We start from the raw sequence: 24,415 nt of genomic DNA, 5'->3' as shown, positions 1-24,415 counted from the left end.
ACTGCATGGACAATGGACATGCGGTAGGATAACGCGTATGGGTGTGGTCTAATGAGGAAATCCGCAGAAGAATGAAAGTCACCGACATAGCTCAACAGGTCGCGAAGCTGAAGTGGCAATGGGCACATAGGAGTTCGAAGAGCCGATGGACGTTGGGGTCCTAAGGTATTGGAATGCAAAACGCACCAGAAAACGCAGTGTTGGTCGATTTCCCGACCCGACCATGTGGATTGACGACATCAAGCGAGTCGCAGGATTTTGCTGGATGCAGGCGGCTCACGGGCTCAGGATTGTAATGTTTGGAAGTCCCATCAAAAGGCCTATGTCATAGAGTACATTAAATGGCCTACGTCTTGCACTGGACATCCATCGGCTTATATGATGGTGAATCTATCGAAGTCACGTCCCTATCGCTGTCAAATATTTTGTCATTTCAACAGTTCTGTCAAAGTCATTAGTCAAACTTCAAGTTCAAAGTTCAAATTCAAAATGTCAATTGTCAATGTCATCGTAAAAACAGAATTAAAATAATTGTTTTTCTATTTACAATTTGCTTTTGTGGTCATACATTTAGTTTACTGTTAAATGTATAATTCCTGCATTTTGATTTGATTTTCTGGTAAAGGTGGTTAGTTTATTGCAAATCATTCATTTAATATTAAGTAAGTAAGAATAATACCAATCTATTAACAATGCCAGCGCCACAAGAGAGCGAGAAAAATTCAGAGCTAGTTCAGGAACAACCAGCAAGAGAACTAACGCAGACTGATCACATAAACAAGAAACTGTTAACATCCCTCTTTAACAGGATGAACGAAGGCGACAACTCAACATTGAACAAAATGTTGGAAAACGATAACAGCACTGAGGAAAATGACGAGTGGAAGTAAGAAAAAGAAACCCGATGAATTGAGAACCTCCTCCTTTTTTGAAGTCGGTTAAAAAGCAAGATGATGGACTGATCTGTTATTGAAGTGTATCTTTGTATTATATAGATTTTCTTGTATCAACTTGTATTATTTACCTTACCTACACTTTTTTAGGTATATTAATTTCAAGCAATGGGTAAGGATCATGCTATATCACTAAACTTATCACTGAATCATTGCAGAAATCTCATCAATCTACTACTACTAAAGATAAGATCGTCAAGACGTCAACCTCAAAAGACAGCCACAGCCCACAGCCATCACATGCGGTGCATATGCTAAGGCTGCCAAGAAGCCAATGTTGCTTGCACCCAACTTATCAGTTTGTAGCCTAATGCAAAATAAACTACAATTATTACTACAAATGCTAGAGTGTGACAACATTTTACAACCAGCTCAGGCTTGCAATAATTTACTAGAGGTCTGCTAGAGGGTAATAAAACATCCTCTCCTCTGTGTTTGATTCGGAGGGCATATGTTTAAATCTGGTCCAAGCTAATACACCTCCAACTTATTATATGTCAGTTCAGTTATAGACTATTTTAGGAAATTAAATATTGCATGTCACAAACAGTGAAGGAAAAACATGAGAAAACATACCCAAGTATTTTCTTAAATCTCTATATGTGTGAAGCCTGCCAATCTGCATTGGGCTTAGCATGGTGGACCATTAACTTAACCCCTCTCATTCTGAGAGGAGACTTTTGTTAAACAGTGAGACAAGTATGGGTTGGTAGTGATATTAATGAAGAGAACATCTATAGCCACATCAGGCCTCAGCCAATGTACTAGATCTAGGTAATGGATCTTAAAACCAAAAATAAATTAGGACTGATTAGAGATGTCAACAACTGCTTTAGAGTTAGGTTAAATAAAAACACTGCTATGAAGTTCATTCATTACAATCATCATTATGAGTCACTACATGGCCAGGCCTTTTAGAACTGAGTTAGAGACTTTTAGAGAGGTTGGCACAGTCTTAAGATGAAAATATGAATTTTTTACCATGAGCGATAAATCATCAGTTGTTAATGATAAAGACCAGCTTAACATACTCTCTGAAGTACTGGATATAATAAAGTGTAACAGCAATTTCCTCACTCTGCTGAAATATTTTACTCAAAATTTCTTAAACAGAAAAATTTAGTATTTAGTGCTCAATCTAGGACCTGAATCCTCATGATCCAAAGCCACATAGGGTAAATGCTGGACCATGTGGCAGTTACAAAAATATTTTGTATTTTAACAAATAAATTTAAAACGGGACCAATTTGAAAATCTTTCACCAATACATTATCTATAATGTATTGTTTGATAGCTTCATATTAGGGAGTAACAAAGACCATATTTTATCCTTGTATACCCACTGGAAGGAGAACTAAGCAGGTGAATCCGCAAAGATCTCCTAGTATTTAATATTATGTAATATTGTAATGTTACAAAATATTGCTGCAAAGTTTCAATGCATAGGAAGAGGCGAATAAAATAATACAAATTAATTGTCAACATTAAAACAACAAAAAAACAGTAACTTGAATAATATTTTATTATGTACTACACAAGTTATAATGAGGAATGTTCTTATTTACATAGCTCTTGCATAAACTCCAATATAATAATTATTTATTGAACAATTCATTTTATTTATCCATTTATACAGTGTCGCGAAAATACTACTCTCTATATAACCGACGCAACTTTAATACTGAAAAAATAAAATTGTTGCGTTTAAAAAAATATCTCTCCGTCCATGAATTTTAAATTCGCGGAATTTTTGCCAAAGCTCGAATTATACTAAAGATGGCGCATCTTAAATAAATATTTCATTTGTTACATTCATTACAATAATAATTATTATTATAAATATATAGTACAGTGTCAACCTGCATCAATAAAACACGCAAAAATCAAAAAAACATAACTGTACATACAAAAAAAAAAGATTGTATAAATATAGGCATATCTCGTCTTGGATTTTGTGAAGGGCCAAGGTAGTTGTAAACAATTGTATCTATTGCTCGCTAGCGTTGGTTGCACAGAAGTACGGCAGCTCTGCCTGGTAACATTACCTGGAATCGAAATTAAATAATCAATAAAAATCTTTATGTTGGCAACCCTAGAGCGAGGGAACGACACATAACGTCATCTTTTTTCGAGTGTGCAATCGGCTCCATCGAATTATAAGACGTTGTCACAAATATGTACTATACCCAATAAAAAGCGATAAATAGCATCATACTTAAGTCCTATTTACTGAATGTTTTGAATTTGGTGTCTAAGTCCAAATAGGTTCTTGCTCTTTGAAGTGTTATTTTATTATAGTACAATTACATTTTTAAACAAAAAAAAAATTGCTTAACGAGGCAGCTAAGTTTAGAAGCAGTAAGTAATACCTGCTGTAGTATAAAGTTATCCTTTTGTATACTGAGACAGATAATGCCAGAATTTGACAAACGTGAAATTGAATTAAAAAAAAAAGTGTTTCCCCACAGTCACAAGCTTACCTATAAATAAGTTGTAATGCGATGTCGTGTCTTATACTTTGTCTACCATCTCGATGTTGATCTTGTAGAACACGTAGGGGAAGTACTCCGACTGCCCAAAGCCGAGACCTGCTAGCTCTGCCGTCTGCCAACATTAACATAAAGCCTTATTTAAATGCATACGAAATCTTGGTATAATACACAATCATTACAGGATTCTTTATAACTTTAACAAATGTGCATAACTATCTCTATATGTTATATAAAGTATCGATTCTATTTGCATTTGAATCCCACGCTACAAGGGATTGAGCAAATAAATTCTGATTTTAAAACCACTAGCTTCACTCTTAAAAAATTAGAATCCTAGTTGCTAGCTTGAATACTGAGTTAACCAATACATGCAGCACTTACTAATTTTAAAGCCATCTTTAACAGATATCAAAGTAGTCTATAGCTAAACTGTAGTCTACAGTGTAGGTACCGAATCCGTCGCTACTAAGGAGTTCCATTTTTAAATCCTTCGCTTCGGCCGTGGTTCAACTTTAGAATCCGACGCAGTACTCACGTCCTGAGCGTTCTGGCCGTGCTGCTGCGCCGAGTGGTCGAGGTGCGCGTACAGCTGCTGCAGCACGTCGCGCAGCTTCTTGGCGCTCTTGCGCGCCGGCACCATCACCACCGCCTGGAAGTTCACCGGCAGCCCGTACCTGACGGGGGGACAACGGCATAGACAAATTAGATATGGAGATGCATCGCATCCAAATTCTCCAACAAAATTGTCTGTCGTTTTTTGAGGGGGACGAGGTAAACTCACACATCGTAAATATTTAATAGCAATAAATATATTCTATCCTTATACTACACGCAACTATAAATTTGATTTGCATGCTTCGTTACACAGAATAGGTATGCAATTAGTTGATCGATATTTGGCTGTTCTGTCAGAAGAATAGATTTATATTACAAATTTGACTTAATTAAGTTAAAAATAAAAGTTAACTTCATCATTCAGTAAACTAGTGGTTGGTGACTGTTTTTATGATAAAAGAGCTTTTACACGACAAAAACGTATTGACATCAAAATTAAAAGTTTCTACCGAATATCAAATCAATCTTTCAACAGCATCCTGTTGGCAGATTCATTTAACATTTGATAGTAAAATTAATTTGCTAAAAGCTCAACAAGGGCTTAAATTAAACAAAAATACAATGTATTAATTACCTCAGCACAGACTCTACGAATACTCGCAAAGCCTTAACATGTATCCAGGCGCAGAAGCACTCAGAGAAGTTGACCTTCAACCACCTCACCAGCGGACCCTGGGGACAGGAAAATTAAACTGTTTAAATCATAGTTTAGTACTCTTTTTTTTAAAGGGAGTCTTTTCTGTCTCGGACCAATTACCTATTAAAGGACTTGCCTCACTAGAGGTTACCTCTCTCTCTCTGTCAAAACTATTTGATCATGATCACACGTGGTCATACAAACTGCGTCTGTATCAATGTTTCACTGTGTTAAAATCACACGTGTCCATAATGATTTCAAATTTATATTTGTGTGTAGTGTAAGGACACAAAATATATTTATTGGTGTTAAATATTTTCCATGTGTGAGTTTACCTTGTCCCCTTTTAAAAAACGATAGACAATTTTGTTGGTGACTAGAGAGCAATACAAGTCAAATAGAAGGTAATTGGTCTTAGGTTTGGTTTATTAGCTCCGCGCTTCAGACGATTGTACCGGAGTCAAGTCCCGAGAATTTTTGAATAGTATTTCAAAGTACAAAGAAGTTCAAGAAGATAGAAGAACAAGTCCGTCTCCAAAATGTAATATTTGTCTTATAAGACAAAGATTACATCACGATGAGCTTACGCTGCGTGTGTGAATGTGTGGACGTGTGTCAACTCACGAACTGTTTCTTCTTGTCGGTGACGAGCTTGGTGATCTCGTTCTTGCCGGCGGCGAGGTCGGCCTCGTTGTACGAGAACTCGCGCACGATGAACTTACGCTGCGTGTGTGTGTATGTGTGGACGTGTGTCAACTCACAAACTGTTTCTTCTTGTCGGTGACGAGCTTGGTGATCTCGTTCTTGCCGGCGGCGAGGTCGGCCTCGTTGTACGAGAACTCGCGCACGATGAACTTACGCTGCGTGTGTCTGTATGTGTGGACGTGTGTCAACTCACGAACTGTTTCTTCTTGTCGGTGACGAGCTTGGTGATCTCGTTCTTGCCGGCGGCGAGGTCGGCCTCGTTGTACGAGAACTCGCGCACGATGAACTTACGCTGCGTGTGTGTGTATGTGTGGACGTGTGTCAACTCACGAACTGTTTCTTCTTGTCGGTGACGAGCTTGGTGATCTCGTTCTTGCCGGCGGCGAGGTCGGCCTCGTTGTACGAGAACTCGCGCACGATGAACTTACGCTGCGTGTGTGTGTATGTGTGGACGTGTGTCAACTCACAAACTGTTTCTTCTTGTCGGTGACGAGCTTGGTGATCTCGTTCTTGCCGGCGGCGAGGTCGGCCTCGTTGTACGAGAACTCGCGCACGATGAACTTACGCTGCGTGTGTCTGTATGTGTGGACGTGTGTCAACTCACGAACTGTTTCTTCTTGTCGGTGACGAGCTTGGTGATCTCGTTCTTGCCGGCGGCGAGGTCGGCCTCGTTGTACGAGAACTCGCGCACGATGAACTTACGCTGCGTGTGTGTGTATGTGTGGACGTGTGTCAACTCACGAACTGTTTCTTCTTGTCGGTGACGAGCTTGGTGATCTCGTTCTTGCCGGCGGCGAGGTCGGCCTCGTTGTACGAGAACTCGCGCACGATGAACTTACGCTGCGTGTGTGTGTATGTGTGGACGTGTGTCAACTCACAAACTGTTTCTTCTTGTCGGTGACGAGCTTGGTGATCTCGTTCTTGCCGGCGGCGAGGTCGGCCTCGTTGTACGAGAACTCGCGCACGATGAACTTACGCTGCGTGTGTCTGTATGTGTGGACGTGTGTCAACTCACGAACTGTTTCTTCTTGTCGGTGACGAGCTTGGTGATCTCGTTCTTGCCGGCGGCGAGGTCGGCCTCGTTGTACGAGAACTCGCGCACGATGAACTTACGCTGCGTGTGTGTGTATGTGTGGACGTGTGTCAACTCACGAACTGTTTCTTCTTGTCGGTGACGAGCTTGGTGATCTCGTTCTTGCCGGCGGCGAGGTCGGCCTCGTTGTACGAGAACTCGCGCACGATGAACTTACGCTGCGTGTGTGTGTATGTGTGGACGTGTGTCAACTCACAAACTGTTTCTTCTTGTCGGTGACGAGCTTGGTGATCTCGTTCTTGCCGGCGGCGAGGTCGGCCTCGTTGTACGAGAACTCGCGCACGATGAACTTACGCTGCGTGTGTGTGTATGTGTGGACGTGTGTCAACTCACAAACTGTTTCTTCTTGTCGGTGACGAGCTTGGTGATCTCGTTCTTGCCGGCGGCGAGGTCGGCCTCGTTGTACGAGAACTCGCGCACGATGAACTTACGCTGCGTGTGTCTGTATGTGTGGACGTGTGTCAACTCACGAACTGTTTCTTCTTGTCGGTGACGAGCTTGGTGATCTCGTTCTTGCCGGCGGCGAGGTCGGCCTCGTTGTACGAGAACTCGCGCACGATGAACTTACGCTGCGTGTGTGTGTATGTGTGGACGTGTGTCAACTCACGAACTGTTTCTTCTTGTCGGTGACGAGCTTGGTGATCTCGTTCTTGCCGGCGGCGAGGTCGGCCTCGTTGTACGAGAACTCGCGCACGATGAACTTACGCTCGCGCGCATGCAACTTGAACTCGTCTACAACCTGGAAACAACAATTCTAATTCATTCAAGGGCGACATTTTTTCATGTTGAGTAAATGCCGTTTGGCTCCATGCTGGCCCAATACGACGACACCGGGTGGATTAGACGAGCGCAGATGCATCGCCTGATGAAACCCGAAGACTGAAATAAAGATAGAGGACGGAACGAGATCGTGAGTTTAGAAAACGCACATCCGGGTGACGATAGATTTTTAAAACGACAACCCTAAGTTTGTCTGTTCTGGTGATTACTAACAATTCCTGAAGCTTCATTATTTTGCTTCAGACTCAACACCATGTTATAATGTCAAAAATTCAATCCCCGTACGTTAGACTAATAACCTACCCATTCTCAATACATTATTTAGGAGGAGTGGGAGGAGAATTTGTTATATTTAGTAATAGATTTATATTCTAAACATATTGAGATTGGTCGGTAACGTAAATTCTTCTGATAAGAATCGGCAAGAACGTAAGCAGTTCACCAAGATTACCTTCTTGAAGAGCGTGACGGTGTAGAGCCCGTAGTCGTTGTCCTGGTGGATGAGCTGCGTGGAGCGCGGCACGATCATGTTCGTGATCTTCTCGTAGTTGGCGTTCCAGTCGTTGAACATCGACCTGAAACGCAACTTTGTAGTAAGTTGATATTGGCCCAACGGCCAATACAACGTCAACCCCGGGAACCCAAATATCCCCCCGACAAAAGTTCAAGGAGATGATAATATAAGTTAAGTGATGATGCAGTCTACGAGGGAAGCGGGCTAACTATATACTAATATGATACATACAGAGTATTTCCCATAACTCTAGGGTTTTATTCTCTAAGGAAAATTAATTATAAAAATGTCCAAGAAACATGAAACTTTCGGAGTTTAAAAAATTTCTTTTGTAAATAGATCTTAAATTGTATCCCTTATATCGCATCTTTATGTTACGACCTAGCCAAACGTATTAATTGATAAATATCATGAAGTAGCTTACTAGTGAACTGGGGAATGCCAGTGGCAATATCTCGTCGATATCGACAGTCTTACCACTACGATTACGTATTTTAAAATGCAAAATAAAGGCGTGTGTTTCATGCATAGTCGGAATTATGTATTTGTATTACTTTGTATGAAAACATTAAAAGTTTTTTTATTTAAAAAAAAAACAGGCAGTTTGGCTCCTATAAGTATACCTGGCAACAACTAAGTTATGGAAAATGCTACCGAGCATCCCGTATATGGATCTGGTTAAATAATTGGCTTAATAAGTAATACCTACGGGTACAATTAAATCATCATGCTCTATAATATGACCCTCCCCCACCCCTCCCTTTCATTCCAAAATAATGTTTGCGTTCCAAAATAGTGTATGATCTGCAATCTCTTCAGGTTAATTTGTCACCTGTAACTAGTTTACACTGAAGCTTACTTGGGCACGATGACCAGCAGCGTGGTGAGGTACTCGCTGTCCAGGATGAAGTGCTCCTTCTTCACCAGGTCGGCCAAGTTCCGCGTCAGGAGGCTGCCACTGAAATCATCCATTTTTTTATAGAATACACAGTTATTGCTCAAACTACTATTTTTTTTTTGATATAAGAGATCTTTTCCATTTAATTTGTCCCGATTGTCGACAAGCTACTGATAACTAAAAATATACCTCTTCATTTAAATATAGATAAGTATATTTTGAAGACGGGCTTATATGAGAAGTGAATTAAAAGGGAAAACATTATTTAATGAAAGTCTATCAAGTCCCACATTTCCTACAAATAATGTAATCAAAATTCCTTTAGTGGCAGAGAATTAGTTTTTAGTAAATTATGTTCAAATTGTTTTCTCTTCTTTACTCTAAAACATTTGCAGAGTTCTCCTTCGAAACTGGAGCATCCTCAGATGATTTATCTAAATTCTCAATTGCAAAATATTACAAAAACACGTACAGTTTATTAACAATATACAACGTGTCCCAAAATTCAACGATAAGCGGGCGCCAAAAGATTGACCTGCTCATGAGCACTTAAGGAAAAATAATAAAAAAAATATACCTAAATTTTTTTTTTAGTTACAAAATAAATTTTAAAATTCTTTGAAAATTTACACCTTGTATGATATTTTGAACTACCGCAGCTACAATTTCTTAAATATGCTTAAGATTTTTTTTGTATCGGAACCTAAGTAGTACTACTATTCACCACAACTCTTAAAAACACCACAATGCCCGCAGTTTTTACACAAAAAAAAATCAAAATATTTTTTTTCCCTCAAATTTTTAAAGATTTTTACTTTCAGTCTACTTTGACTCATGGTCTTGCAAAAAAAAGTATGAACACCGCTATGGCAAGTTATTTTCAAAGTTGACGCAACTAATCAAGATTTCAAAATAGTATAATACCCTAGGATAACTAGTCACAAAAAAAAATATGCGTACCATTTGTAAACAAGAACCAAATTTCTTAATTGTTCTTGTTGTTAGTAATAAATTTTACTATGTTCCAAAAATGTGTTTGTTATTTTAATTACACAACATTAAAGTAAATGTTCGAATTGTTTTCCACCGGCATTAATACAGGCACGACATCGCCTTAAAAACGACCGTTTTATTTTTCGCGCATATCTTCTAGCATTGATATGTGCCGCAGCCTGAGTGATTTTTTGCCGAAGCTCGTCCAATGTCGTAATCGGTTTTGCGTAGATCCTGTCTTTGAGACAACCCCAATAAAAGAAATCCAGGGGGTTTAGGTCGGGTGATCGGGGTGGCCATAGGATAGGACCAAGTCGCCCGATCCAACGCCCCGGATACTCGTGGTCTAGGTATTGTCTCACAGGACGAGCGTAGTGAGCTGGGCAACCATCATTTTGATACCACATATTTTGAAGGTCGCTTAGGGGGACGTCTTCTAGTAATTCTTGCAAATCATTTTGTAAAAAGTTCAAATAACTGTCCCCATCTAAGTTTCCTTGTAATTCAAAAGGCCCAATCACTTTTCCATTTAAAATGCCCGTCCATAAGTTGACCTTAAATTGATATTGGGATTTGTCTTCTCTCATCAGGTGCGGATTCTCATTGCTCCAGCTGTGTAGGTTGTGAAGATTTAAATAGCCATCTTTCTTGCAGGTTGTTTCATCCGACCATAGTACTTTATCCAAGAACTGAGGATCTTCCCGATGCTTTTGAAGCATCACTCGGCAAAATGCGATCCGCAGTGGATAGTCCCGTGATAGTAACGTTTGTACACGTCTGTAATGATATGGGTGTAGCCGATGACGTTTTAGTATTCGATGTGCTGAACTTTTTGGGATTCCCGTAGCTGCTTCTATGGCACGCACTGAGGTAGTTGAATCAATGTTTATTTCATTGAGAACTTCTTCATCGCATTCCGATCTAGGTCTTCCAGCGTTTCTTCTAGCTGACGGCAAACGACCCTCCGAAAACGCTTGATGCACATTCATAAATACCCGATAATCTGGATATCTTTGAGCGTTTGGGTACCTTTCTCGATACAATCTGCTAGCAGCGTTAGCATTGCACCGACATTCTCCATAAATGAGATGCATGTTAGCGTATTCCATCGGCGTGTATGGTTGCGGCATGATAACGCTAAACAGTCCAAAATACACCAAAAGTCCAATTCACAAAACACAGGCACAGTCCAAAAGAATGCCAGGTCAGTTCAGTTTGCAGATCACTTAAGTCCAGTCCAAAATGCAAAGCCAAAAGTCGTTAGTACGAGAGCCACGTCAATTGAATACGGAAAGTTGCGCAGTAAACAAAGGAGCAGAGCGTACTGACTTGCTGGGAACAGGATTTTCTTTACCTGCATCATTGTCATTCAACAAAGAACATCTGTCTATCCCTCTCTAACGTATACTTATCGCTATCTTTCTCTCTCTCTCTCTCTCTTATTTTTAAATGTTATCGTTCGTTCCATTAAAATTCTAGGAAATTGCAACGTATGACTCACATCATTTTGTGCATAAAGTAAAAGTGATTTCTAGGAGCAAAAACATTGTAGAAATTTAGTTCTTGTTTACAAATGGTACGCATATTTTTTTTTTGCGACTAGTTATCCTAGGGTATTATACTATTTTGAAATCTTGATTAGTTGCGTCAACTTTGAAAATAACTTGCCATAGCGGTGTTCATACTTTTTTTTGCAAGACCATGAGTCAAAGTAGACTGAAAGTAAAAATCTTTAAAAATTTGAGGGAAAAAAAATATTTTGATATTTTTTTGTGTAAAAACTGCGGGCATTGTGGTGTTTTTAAGAGTTGTGGTGAATAGTAGTACTACTTAGGTTCCGATACAAAAAAAATCTTAAGCATATTTAAGAAATTGTAGCTGCGGTAGTTCAAAATATCATACAAGGTGTAAATTTTCAAAGAATTTTAAAATTTATTTTGTAACTAAAAAAAAAATTTAGGTATATTTTTTTTATTATTTTTCCTTAAGTGCTCATGAGCAGGTCAATCTTTTGGCGCCCGCTTATCGTTGAATTTTGGGACACGTTGTATAATATTTAGTGGCACTTACGTTTGTTTTTTCTCCAAGTTCTGTAGATTACCCTTCAGAGAGTTGTAGGCAGCCGACTTGACCTTTAGATCCGCGTCTATTTGTCCCACCTGCGATACATTACTGCGTCAATGGGGGATTATGTAGTGACAGTTTCATGTAAGTCAAATCTTAAAAACGAACTGAAATAAAACTAAGAAAAGTCATTCATCATTATTTTTGCGGTTTTGAATTTCCTATTGAAATTCTACCATGTGTACGAGTATCTAGACAATAGACATACGAATGTCTGACAGTTCTATATAATATTAAAAAATATTTTGTTTCGTTGAGTTATATTACAAGTATTTGCGTTTTTACTGGAACATAGGACACACGATTCCTTTGTAATATACCGCTTTTTAACTATAGTGTCTGTGGTTGTATACTTAATTTAACAAAGGAATGTTAAAAACATGACAACACGTTGATCGGAGTGTAATGTATAAGAATTTTTAAAAAGCCTGTGGTTTGAATAAACTAATTAATAGTTTTACATATTATTATTATGATTATGTAAAAATATTTTAATGTTTAGTTGTAAAACTTTGTAATAAAATGAAATAAACATATACCTGTTTACTGATAATATCGGCGATGTTGCGAAGACTCTGCTTGATGGGATACTTTGCCATGTCCCATTGGAAACGGGTCAGATAGGTGGGCAGGTCGCCTGTGAATTATCACAAAATTATCGCACAGGTTTCACATACAAATCAATTTGTTTAGCGTCGCATAAGATCTATACCATGGTACAAAAATGTAGTGAGATTTTGACAGATCTTTTTTCGCTAGAAAATTAACGTGTGAATCTTTTTTATGTAGGTAAATTGTGAATTTTTATATTGAATTGTTAGGGTTCCCAACGTACGTAGTTAAAAAACGGAACCTTTATAAAAATAATTACTCTCAATGATGACATATTGTATTGTTATAATAAATAAAAAAATAACTGTATCAAAAGGCATAATATTTAACCTGGTTCTAGTTTATGAATTCTAATTTCTAACCGTGAGTCATAATATAGAAATGAGTTATTAACGTAATACCAATTGTATGCTTCGGATATACGAAAATAGGAACTGCATGCGTGAAACAATAAATTTAGCCCGATGACATACTTGCTGGGTCGTTTACGATAACAATGACTGATTTCCAACGGTGAGAAACGATTTTCAATAAATCTCTGGAATTCAATTTCAATAAATCTTATTGCTGGAATATTTCTGTCAGAGATATTCCAGCAATAAAGTTCTAAAATTCAACATTTTTCGATATTCAAGAAGACAAAAGAGACAAAGTATAAAAATGACAAATGCTTACTTTTACATTTTGTCACTTTTAGACTGAAATGTTGTTTTTTGCAAAAAGAAAAAAAAATTTTTTTTTCCTTTTCTATGACAGACAAAAATGACATTCATTCTTAACACATCTCATAGATGAAAAAATATGTCATAAAATGTGAATGCTAAATGTGTTTCATTGTTCACTAATGATTTCATCATGCAAAATCACACTACACTTAATTATAAAACATAAATTATAATTACTTTTAAATATAGTGAATATATTCAGTTTTATTCAAGAAGCAATGTAAATAAGGCACCATTCAGAGAGTCAAAGAGAAGCGTCGCGACTTGAGTAAAAATACATTAATATAATATTTTCTCAATTTCTTTTATAAATTATATTGAAACTGTTAAAAATTAAAAAAAAAAAAATAAATAAAATAATCTTCATATACAAAAGCGAAAGGACACTTTTAGCTAAATATCGAAAACCGATTGACGTACAAATATGAATTTGGCAGGGGATCAGTTAGTAGACGTTGGCTAAGAACAGATTTTGTGAGAGGGAGACAGATTATGGAGGTCTAAGATCGGATGAAGTCGCCAATTTTGGGTAGGTATTTTATTTGAAGCAATCACTTCATTCCTCTTGTACTCCCCCAGTACTACCTTAATAGAGAAGTACTACTACTGGAGACCAGACTGGAGAGTAATGTTGCTAAATGGAGAGTAATGTTGCTAAATCTTATCACTACATCTCCAATAGAATTTCTTTTTTCGCATAAAATGTCAATGTATTTTATAAAAGCAATCTAAACCTACCTTAAAATTTGATGTATGTACCTTTACATTGGATATTTACAGAGTAAAAAATTAACTAATACAGCCGGATTCTTAGCACTTATTTTGCAAAATTGCACGCATCTGGCAAAGTCAAAGAGCTAACTTATTTATTCTTTAAATATTCGAAATATAAATAAAATTTCCTATTACTAAATGGACATTTTTTGCAAAAGAATTTGATTTAGCCCCAGGTTTTCAGCTTGCCTCAATAGCTAGGTAAAAATATTAGACAGCTCTCAGATCATTCGGTCAAAGCTTTTAGAGAATAGATAAAAAAGTGCTTAGTCAACGCTGTGTTGTGATTTGTGATAAATATACCTACCCAAAATTGGCATCTATTTATAATACTGAATTAAAACAAAGGTGGTCCATTTCCGATGAGAAATATTAAACTGTACAACTTTTTTTATAATATCAATATTTCAGGTTATTTTATTTACTTACAAATTTGAGAAACCTCTTCCTTTATTTTTGAAGTCGGTTAATAACCACGCTAGACTTCATACAACATTGAACATTAATAAATCAAGGTAAGAGTTTACTATACTAGTCTTGACGCTTTGCTTCGATTCTTTACCAATTTGAATTAGCCTTAGGTTTATTTAAAATTAAAAATAACGTTAAAAATAACGTTCATTAGTAAATCAGGCAATCTCTATGAGATGTAAGAAAATAAATTAAAGTAATATAATATTAACTAATTAAACAGTGAAAATATTTTATTTATATAACAATAAAATATTTCCTCAAAATCTTCAAGTGACCTAAGTAGCGAAAAAAGGTTTCCTTTTTGTTTAAGTGCTAAAAATTGACAAAAAAAAAAAACAAACAAGCAAACATAAATTTATATTATTATGACAGGCGAAAATAAAAAAATAAAACTATACATTCAATCCTAAAATGCACACATTACATGCAATTTGTACATAATATACAACAACAATCTTGAAAAATATGCATCATCTGCCAAAGACATCGAAAATACTCGTATTACTATAGCATAGCGTTTTGTTTAGATCTAGATATTTATTTGTACCTAAAAAGAGGAAAGTTTTATTTTCGTCAGTCTGTATGTTCGTGATAACTTTAGTAAAACAAGTTTCAATGATCTTAAACGCTATTTATTGCATTATGTACTCGATACCATAAATTAGTGTTATGTAATTGCATATTTTTTGACAAAATCTTAGATGTTTTAAAAGATACAGTTTTTCTTAAAACAGTAGGTACACACATTCACAAACTGTGCTTGTGTGTGTATGTGAGGCAGAGCCTAAAGTAAAACAATATAAATTTAGACACGCTTGTGTACCATACTTTCTAAAATACATCACAAATAACATAGAAAGGAAATACTAGTACCTCTAAACGCTCAAACGAATATATTGGATAGAGTAGGAAGTACTGAGAAAATATTGACAGATGATGTAAATAAAATACAGACACGCATGCGAACACGTGACATATTATTATATCATGCATATACATACATACAGAACAAACCTCGGTAGTATTAAAGATATGCTAACATCTATCTAATCTAATGCTAAGCTAGTAACAAAATACATCAATAATATTATTTTACCTTTTTATTATTTAAGAATATTTCCTTCGATCACATTATAATTATTTTAATTTCTTAGTTTAGAATTTAATTAAATATAATAAATATTTAATGTAAATTGTGTATTTGTGATTATTGTATTGATTGACTGTTATGTAAATATCAGTTTCCACATATTTCGAAAACATTTATATAAAATAAACATATACATTTAATAAATATATACATACAATAAGTATTTATTGTTATCGATGAGGGAATAAACTTCAACCATCTAACTAATGTTACAAAGTCTTTGAATGGATGGATGTTTTTAACTGAATACTCAAACGCCAGAATGGTTTAACGGGTGTGGATGAATTGTGGCACAGAGATATCTGTTATTGCGCATAGCCTACTTTTAACCCGATATTCATCTACGTATCAGAAATGGGATCTACTTGGATGAAACTGTGAGAAACAAATTAAACATTGTTGCACTCAAATATAACTCATTGGAAATAGAAACGTAATCGACAAACACTGTCGAGGTCACACTTTAATTTAGTCCTACGTATGAGTAGTTTGAAATTTTCAATATTTCGATACTGTATTATGAATTTCAGGATATCATAATCTTGATATTATCTAATCATCACTGCTAGACATAGAAGAAATCCTTTCTGTGTTCGGTGACTAGGAGCTAGTCCGATGATAGCGTCGGAATATGGTCTTGAAAATCCCTAATCTTAACAAGACACCCATCAAATTCTGGCTCATTCATCTTGAGTAACACTCTAGTCTTACTAAGTCATATCATTTAAAGTAAAGCTGGTTTTTTATTTTTAAATATCAATATTTTATTGTAATACCTACATATAATGCATATTATATTGATATAATTGCAAAAAAATACGCAAAGAAATGCTAAAACATATTTGGCAACTAAAAATAAAAACAAAAGGCCGATACATTGTACATATAAAAAGTTGACCGATGTAGGAGTTCATATAACGCACAAATACATATGTATATCAACTAAACATGGCGCATAGAAGGATAGTTTGGACTGCCTTTACACTACAGCTCAGTTTATAAATACAACATTTGAATAAATCAGCTTCTTGAATTTTCAATATGCCAAAGGATTCATGTTTTGTGTATTTATAAACTTTCATTTACACAATTTTGTAGCCGCCAAAAGCAACATTCACAAAGTGGTAAGTGTATTTTAATTAAAGTCACCTAACGATTATTATATTTTAGCGTCACCCTAAACTTCAGTGTCAAGAAATCTCTTCCTCAAATTAGGTTATTTGTAAAAATCGGTTGTTCAAAAAATAAAATTCAGGATGGCGCTTCGTATATCGATACATAGACGACCAGCGCCACCTGTTGGGATCTATCTAAATATAAAAAAATGAAAATACCGTCAATTTTGAAATACGCAATCACTGCCATCACATGATAACTGTGTAAGATACGTGTGCTCCTTTAGTAAATCGGATAATAAAACAAGTAGATACACATCGACAGGTAGCGCTAACGCTATGTGTTTGTAATTCTCACAATTAGCCAGGTTACGACCTACCGGGTTTCTAAAAGCGGTTTAAACGGCATTTGAGTCTTAAGGACGAAGCCAGACGAATATACAAAACTGTTATAACTCGGGCCACTGCTGATGTTGGACGTCAAAGGGTTAAGTTGTAGCCACGACTTACCGCGATAATTGGAAAACGGCATTCATGTTGTTTGACTTTAACGTCATGCGATAACTCGGGTGACGGTATTTTTGGCTTCGGATTCAACGCGAGATCGAAATTGGCATTTCTGTTGAATGTTTTAGGGTGGCCAATAAAATCGCCACATATTATGCCGTCGTGTGGCCCGAGTAGGAGAGTGTACGGCCCTCGAGCAAGCCTCAAATGCCGTTGAGGACAGCGTTAGGACAGCGGGCGGCCCTGGACCTTGCGTCAGGATGTGGTGCGGCCGGTCGTCGTCGTCGTCGTCGTCCCAGCGCGGCGAGCTGCGGCCGCTGGACGGCTGCGACTGGTGCGACGCGCGCGACGCGTGCGACGCCTCACAGTCGGAGTCCCGGTGCTCGCAAGGCCAGCAGCCGTGGTGGTCAGAGTAAGCGGAGTCCGCGACCGGCGAGGTCGGCGTGGGAGGTGGCTCGCCCCCGCCGGGGTCCGCGTAAGAGTCGATGCCTGGAGTCGGCAGAGGTGGTGATGGCAAACAGGCTGACCGGGCAGCCTCCTTTAGTTTTGATTTAGTGATATTAAAAATCTGGCCGACTTTGTATTGGTCGTGCCGTTTCGAACCTTGTGTTTGCGAGTTCGGTACCGACTCTGCAAAACAGTAGGGCAGCTTATGATATTGCACGCGAACAGATCTCGTTTTACGCCGCCCATAATGTTATTTCAAAGCTCATCGTCAATGTGTCGGTATCGCGTTTAATATCTCATCTATGCAGCGTCTCATTGAAACGAAAGTTACGTCTCTAGGCTCCTCCCGCGTTGTGAACCAAGGATTAAATCAACAGGTCGTAAGTAAAGGAAAGGAGTGAAGAAACAAACGATAAACTAAAAATTAAAAAAATAAAAATAAACTAAATAATTACAAAAAAAGATAAGAAGCAAGAAGCATGGTCGAATCTGAAGCACCATACGAGCTATGAATGTCTGTGAGGCAGTGATTGCAATGAACTATTTGTAGGACACGATTCAACTTACAGCTAAATGTGCTGACAGTAAATACTCATTGAACGATTACAATACATTATTATAAATTGTATGATACATTACAAAATCGAATAAAAACTGGACGACGCTGTTCTCTGCGCTGAACGTTTCTCGGTACAGTTGTCTGCTTCCAAACTATATTTATGTTCCATATTTCACATTAGTGTGGTCATAGCGAAGTTGTAAACGACGGTTTATTACCCTCGAGATCAAACAATTTATTAATATCGACGTGTTCATCACAGTAACTGTGACGTAGGCCAATGTCAGATAAAAGATTACTGACGGGATGTTATCGCTGAATTATAATCTTAAACACAGTTAGAAGTTGTTTTAAATTTTACTGTTGCATTTCACAAAAATCAACATATCTAAAACCATATCGCGATTTTGGCTTATACCTATTAACTGTATTGATTTCTTACCTTAACGGATCACAATTAATATATTAAAATGAAAATAAAATTTACTTTTTGTGAATTATTATGTACCTGTATTAAATTCTTTATCACAATATAATGACGATAGATATACAAAAAAGCAGTAGCGAGTGATTTAAAAAAATACATAATAATATATTAGGTTAAAAAATATTTATATGTGTATGTGATATCGGCTTAAAGAAACAATAATAGCATATTTTTAAATTATAATATAATAATTACAATTTATAGAACTTATAAAGCTCTAAAACTGTTGGAAGCTGTCACATAAATACACTCTACTACATTATGTACAAACAGTCACTTACTTCCGCAAACTTTTTTCCATTTTTCAGACACTGAAATGCAATTCCAAAACTAACATTCACAGTCTAGGTGTCATATCATCTAAATACATATTGTGATAAAAATCAGCCCTTTTATGCACAGAAGCTTCATAAAATATTCGATGTACGTAAATAATGAATCTGTGGTATAAATAATATATATATACAAACTTGAAATTGAGTATACGAGTATATAAACCTTTAAATGCATATAATTATATGCTGTGGAATTGTTTTATAATACATAAAGTTTAAAACGTAGATACTATTACGATTGACATATTATATCTTTTTACTAGTATTAAAGGAAATTATAATTACGAGTATGTAGATTTAAGATTTCATTTAATTTATCAAAAAAATATTTTATTTTTTTCAAATGTCTATTCATTTCAAATTTGAATTAAAAGTTTATCGCGAAATAAATTCATACTAAATATATACACGAAATATATTACAAAAGAATATCATTCCACACTATATATTAACAGAGGTTTGAAATAGTTTTAAGTAAACAAACCTCAAAATAAAAAAAACACTGTCCACCCAGCATTCTTAGCTTTGAAGTAAATCATTACTAAAATATATACAATAATATATACAATCAACGAATCTTTTCATTTCTATAACTTTAAGGACTGATTATACATTAATCTGAGGTATGTAATACAGATCCAAAAACTTCAGGTTTTTTTATTGTTCATCTCTCCAAGAATCACACAAACTATTACCCCGATATTCATTAATTATGATGGATTATTTTAATTAATTATTATTATTAGTTTTTGATAATCTCACATCAGATTATAATATGCATATTAAAGGTGAAAATTTGTTTTTCATTATAATATAACTCCTTAAAGAAGTGTAGAGCTTTTGTGACTACAACAGAAAAGATTCTTTGACATATTTAAATACTTTACATACAAGTATGTATTTATATTTTACAAGAAATATTAGATAGTGCAATAGCTGATTATTTATATAATTAGCAGATAAGTGCCTACCTATGATAGTTTTACAAAAAATTTCATTTTGTAAAATTAATTAATTTATTTATTTTAACAATCTGAATGTAATTTGTTAGATTAAATAATAATTATCCAAAAAAGAAGAATAATATTTTTTTTTATTATTAAAAGTATGCTCATTCTTGGTACAAAGGATATTTATTAAACATACATGTAAGTAACACTTAGTTCATAGAAAAAATATAATACAATGGTGAATGATTGTTAATGTGTGATGTGAGTACATATAAATTATAAAGAAAGTATACAATTAAACTATAAAGTATAAGGTCAAAGAGATAAAATAAACTGATTTGTTACCAAAGTAATTTAAAATGCAGAATTTTTTTAATTCAGAAAATTTGTCACCCTATTGTCAGTTAATACATTTCAAATAAAACTGAATGAGACTAACACAATAAGAATAATTGTTTATTTAGGATTTTATAACTTATCTCAATGCCCATATAATAAGAATATTAAAATATTTCAGGAATGATTAGATATATTGTGCAAATATGTGTAATAAAAATATAGAGCATTGGCCACTTTAAACACAACTAACGTTTTTGCCCACCAACCGAGTGATTAGCTTGTGCTATAGGAGTGGTTATGACAATAGTCCAATGGAATCGAGACCCTCTCTGATGTGTTAACAAATTGCAAATAAACACTGAATATGTACAGTAATATATTATAACACTGACATTGGTTATCAATTAATTTTTCAAGTCAGTGACAGATTAAATAATTAACATGCAAAATATATGTAAAATTACATTAACTGAATGTAAATAAAAAATACAAATAAAAGTAAACAACGTAATTTATAAATAAACAATTAAAGGCCACCGAAATCCAGCGACATGCTAAACTTTTCGCACTACTCTGTGCTTTTAAATAGTTTATCATTCTACCTTCATTATTATCTATTTGTTTAATTAGTTCTCATGCTGGCAACACCCGTTTCGTAGTTTAACATAGCTTTAAATTGTCTAACGAAAATTCCCCAAACATGCTACAGAGCTTTTATATCTCCTCTATAATTGGATTTTATATCATGCAAAGTAAATATTTGTTCAAAAAAATAACACTCTCTATGTCGTAACTTGCTAAATTGTAAAAAAAATTGGAGCTAGCAATGATGGCACTAAACAAAAAACGTGTAATATAATAGTAACTTGAAGTTGGGAATGAGAAAAAGATGTTTAGTGCCATATAAAATGTACCTCAGATATAATAAAATGTTTTACTTACTGTTGTTGGCCATCAAGTTCTCATGGAGCTTGTCGCGTTGATCTTCTAGTACCTGTTTAAATAATGCAAAGTAAAATTTAATAATTTTTAGTTTATTCATGTTTTATTGCTGAATTAGAACAGCTTTTAGTGTAAGAGCTCGCCCAGGGAAGTAGTTTGCGTGTGTATTTCCAGGAAAATGAGGCTTAACACATTAAGGGCCATAATGTCAAACACATAAAGTCCATAAATATTGATGTTTTTTGTGTGTATAAAGTGAATATTATGACCTAACTAAAAATGGTTAGTTTATATGCCATACAAGTAGGTGCAAGATGTTTACCAGCGAAATCTTTCTATAACTTGCTTGTAGACCTTGGACTCACTAGAACTACTGCAGGTTCGATATTGGAACAGGTATCCAACGCTGCTCTAGTAAGATCTTAGCAAATTTGGCTGGGCAGGGAGAACAGAAAAGGGGAGTGTCTGTGTGCTATCAAGGATATCCTTAATTAACCCTACACCCATTGGTCAGAAGTAGGGTCTGCTCAGAGTTTTCCGATGCCATCCGATGTACCGGGCAACTGTACAGTTAATCCATGGAATGTTAAGACATCCAAAACTCTTTGAGAGTTGCAAACTTGGATATATTGGGCCCAAACATAAAATACTCAGAGATACATCATTTATTGCGAATTTAGCTATGTTTTGTATCCAATTTGACACAATATGAAATCGTAAGTTGGCGAAGTCGTAGCATAGCACTTTTATATTGACATTGACATTGAACTAAAGTCAAAATCCTACCCTCATTACTCATCATCTCAGAGAAGTAACTGCGCTGTTAAATTATTTTCGATTTAGTATCAACACTAGCAATATTAATTATAACAGTTTATTAGTAACAAATGCACACCTCTGGACAAAATAAAATCAAATTGAAAAATCACACTGGAAATTACTTAAAATCACAAGTATTGCACAAAAAAAATTTTGGAAAGATTTGTTTTATGTTGAAAAAGTTGTGTCAGTACATTAAATTTTTTGAAAAACAACTTACCTCACCAAGGTACTGAGCAACTTTTCTGGTGACACTTTCCACAAAGGTGTCAAGTTTGCCGAGATCATCTGACAACCCCACCAATTGATCCAATGTACCAACCTGAAGATCAAAAAAAAACATTTGTGTAACAGGTTGAATGTGCAAGTGAATGTTTAATCCGTCTTAAAATATAGATATAATAAAATTCCAAATTTATTTGTTTAAAGTTCACAAGCACTTTTGAAATGTCAGGTTTTCCGTAATTTCAGTAACATAATAAAATTAAAAATTAATTTGTTTACTTTTATACAAGACGTTTAAAAATGAAGAAAACTAAGAAAAAAGGCCAAACTTAAAAAAGAAAACAAATTAAAACTGTTAATCTAGCAGATGCATGATGACTTTCCATGACGAAATACTGATCTGTGATTTTTTAATATACTAGATGTATATTTGTTCTTCTTGAATCACTCAATTAAATGAAATCAGTAATCTTATATGTTACTTGTTGAAAAAAGTCCATTTTTAGGAATTGGAATAATATAATTTATATTGGGTACATTTTTGTTACACCACTTGACATTGGCAACATTATTCAAATCAAATGTTACATAATTGCATATAGATAAATCAGTCAATCACCCCAGAAAAGCAATGTGAAGGTTGAACTTAATATAGATTTATTTAAAAAACAAACATTTTATACAGGTATTAATATAATTATCACTGATCTGATCTATTTAATTGGATATATAGCACTTAATATATTTAGCAATTTTAAAAATTATACTTAATGAGCATTAATGCAAATAAGCATACAATTTAAAATTAAAATTAAGTAAGCATTGATTTAACAAAAATCACTCTGTAATGCTTGCTGTTTGCTTTGTAAACATAATTCAGTTAATCTTATTAAACACAACATAATTAAAAATAAATCACCATCCATTCATATTGGATTCTTAAATATTCATAAACCTTACAAGATAATAGTGGCCTGATTGATGATAATAAATATTCTTAGATATGGCAAAAATGTTCAAAGAAATAATTTACCTTCAAGTCAGGTATTGGGAATTTGTAGTTAACACTGAGGTTGCCTGATTTAGTGGCATTATTGAGGGTGTCCCAAGTTTGCTGGCAGGTCTTGTCCCCAGGCGCGCTGATAACCCAGTACTCGCTCATCTTGCTCACTAAAACCAACACATAACGACTGAAATCAGGTTGAACTTAATCATTTTGTTTGTAGATGTCTACGACTAATCAAACATCGGACGTGCCCGAAAAATCGATTCCACAAGTCCTTCACCCATGGATGCGAGATACACTGTGGTGTTTAAGAGTAGTTTTCCCACCTTACGTGCTATGCGGTGAATCGATATCGACTCCAGGCCGCGGCGCCCGCTCGGCCGGCAGACATCCTGGCGCCTGGCTCGCCTCACCCCGAAAATACACCCCTACACATCCAATTTTGTACACCCTACATCCCTCAACTTTGACAACATATTATCGCGCGCAAAAGCGTATTTTGCCCCCACTGAGTTCACGGTTAGCCTTATAATTGCATAGTACTTACCCGGTATTTAAAAAATAATGCTGTTTAACACTGTTTTAAACGAAACAGCAATTATTTGGTGAAATCACAAGACGATACGGGGCCAGCCCTACAACACCGCCATGAAAATTCACGTGATGCTGTGCTGCCATCTACTACAACAACTAAGACAGCTGATTTACGTCAATTGTCTATGGTTATCCCATTTTGAAAAAACATTAGACTGAAAAAAGTTAATTAATGTTATTCTGTTACAAATAAATTATAGTATACGAAATATGTTTCCATTTATATTTATGTAGGTACACAAATAATTTAAATACATTTTTATGTTAAAATATTAATATTGGTCGTGATGTCATATGTCAAGTTGTCTAAATGTCATATAATTTTTTTACTGCTCTAAAACCATAGATTCAGGACAGCTGTAAATAATTTTTAATGTATTACTGCATCTGTGTAAAAAAAATAATTGAAAGTTTATGAACATAAATTTAAAGATTCGTACCTTTTTCCTATGTTTTTCCTTAACACCTATTTTAAAAATATCTATCCTACAGTTTCTAAACGCATTTGTCAACGTCCTTCAATTGTCAAAATTTGTCAAAATATGTCAATT

General features: G+C 35.4%; 2 protein-coding genes across 2 annotated transcripts in view; one reads left to right on the top strand and one right to left on the bottom strand.

The window, feature by feature from the left end:
* Positions 1-24,415, top strand: part of LOC112047351 (probable 39S ribosomal protein L24, mitochondrial) — a 503,102-nt gene that overhangs the window by 474,370 nt on the left and 4,317 nt on the right. The gene's annotated exons all lie outside the window — the stretch shown is intronic.
* LOC112047343 (V-type proton ATPase subunit C) lies at positions 2,453-23,976 on the bottom strand. Its single transcript, XM_024084442.2, has 13 exons — positions 23,818-23,976; positions 23,298-23,434; positions 22,260-22,361; positions 21,221-21,272; positions 12,344-12,441; positions 11,751-11,839; positions 8,649-8,747; positions 7,727-7,850; positions 7,103-7,234; positions 4,635-4,732; positions 3,981-4,119; positions 3,434-3,557; positions 2,453-2,998 (listed from the first exon to the last, which is right to left on the bottom strand). Exons 2-12 carry the CDS (start codon positions 23,424-23,426, stop codon positions 3,465-3,467), a joined length of 1,155 nt encoding a protein of 384 aa, XP_023940210.1. The 5' UTR covers positions 23,427-23,434; positions 23,818-23,976; the 3' UTR covers positions 2,453-2,998; positions 3,434-3,464.

Source organism: Bicyclus anynana, chromosome 2 (assembly GCF_947172395.1).
Source record: "Bicyclus anynana chromosome 2, ilBicAnyn1.1, whole genome shotgun sequence".
Taxonomy (NCBI): domain Eukaryota; kingdom Metazoa; phylum Arthropoda; class Insecta; order Lepidoptera; family Nymphalidae; genus Bicyclus; species Bicyclus anynana.
Note: the sequence above shows the minus strand (reverse complement) of the source record. Positions and strands in the feature narration are given on the sequence as shown.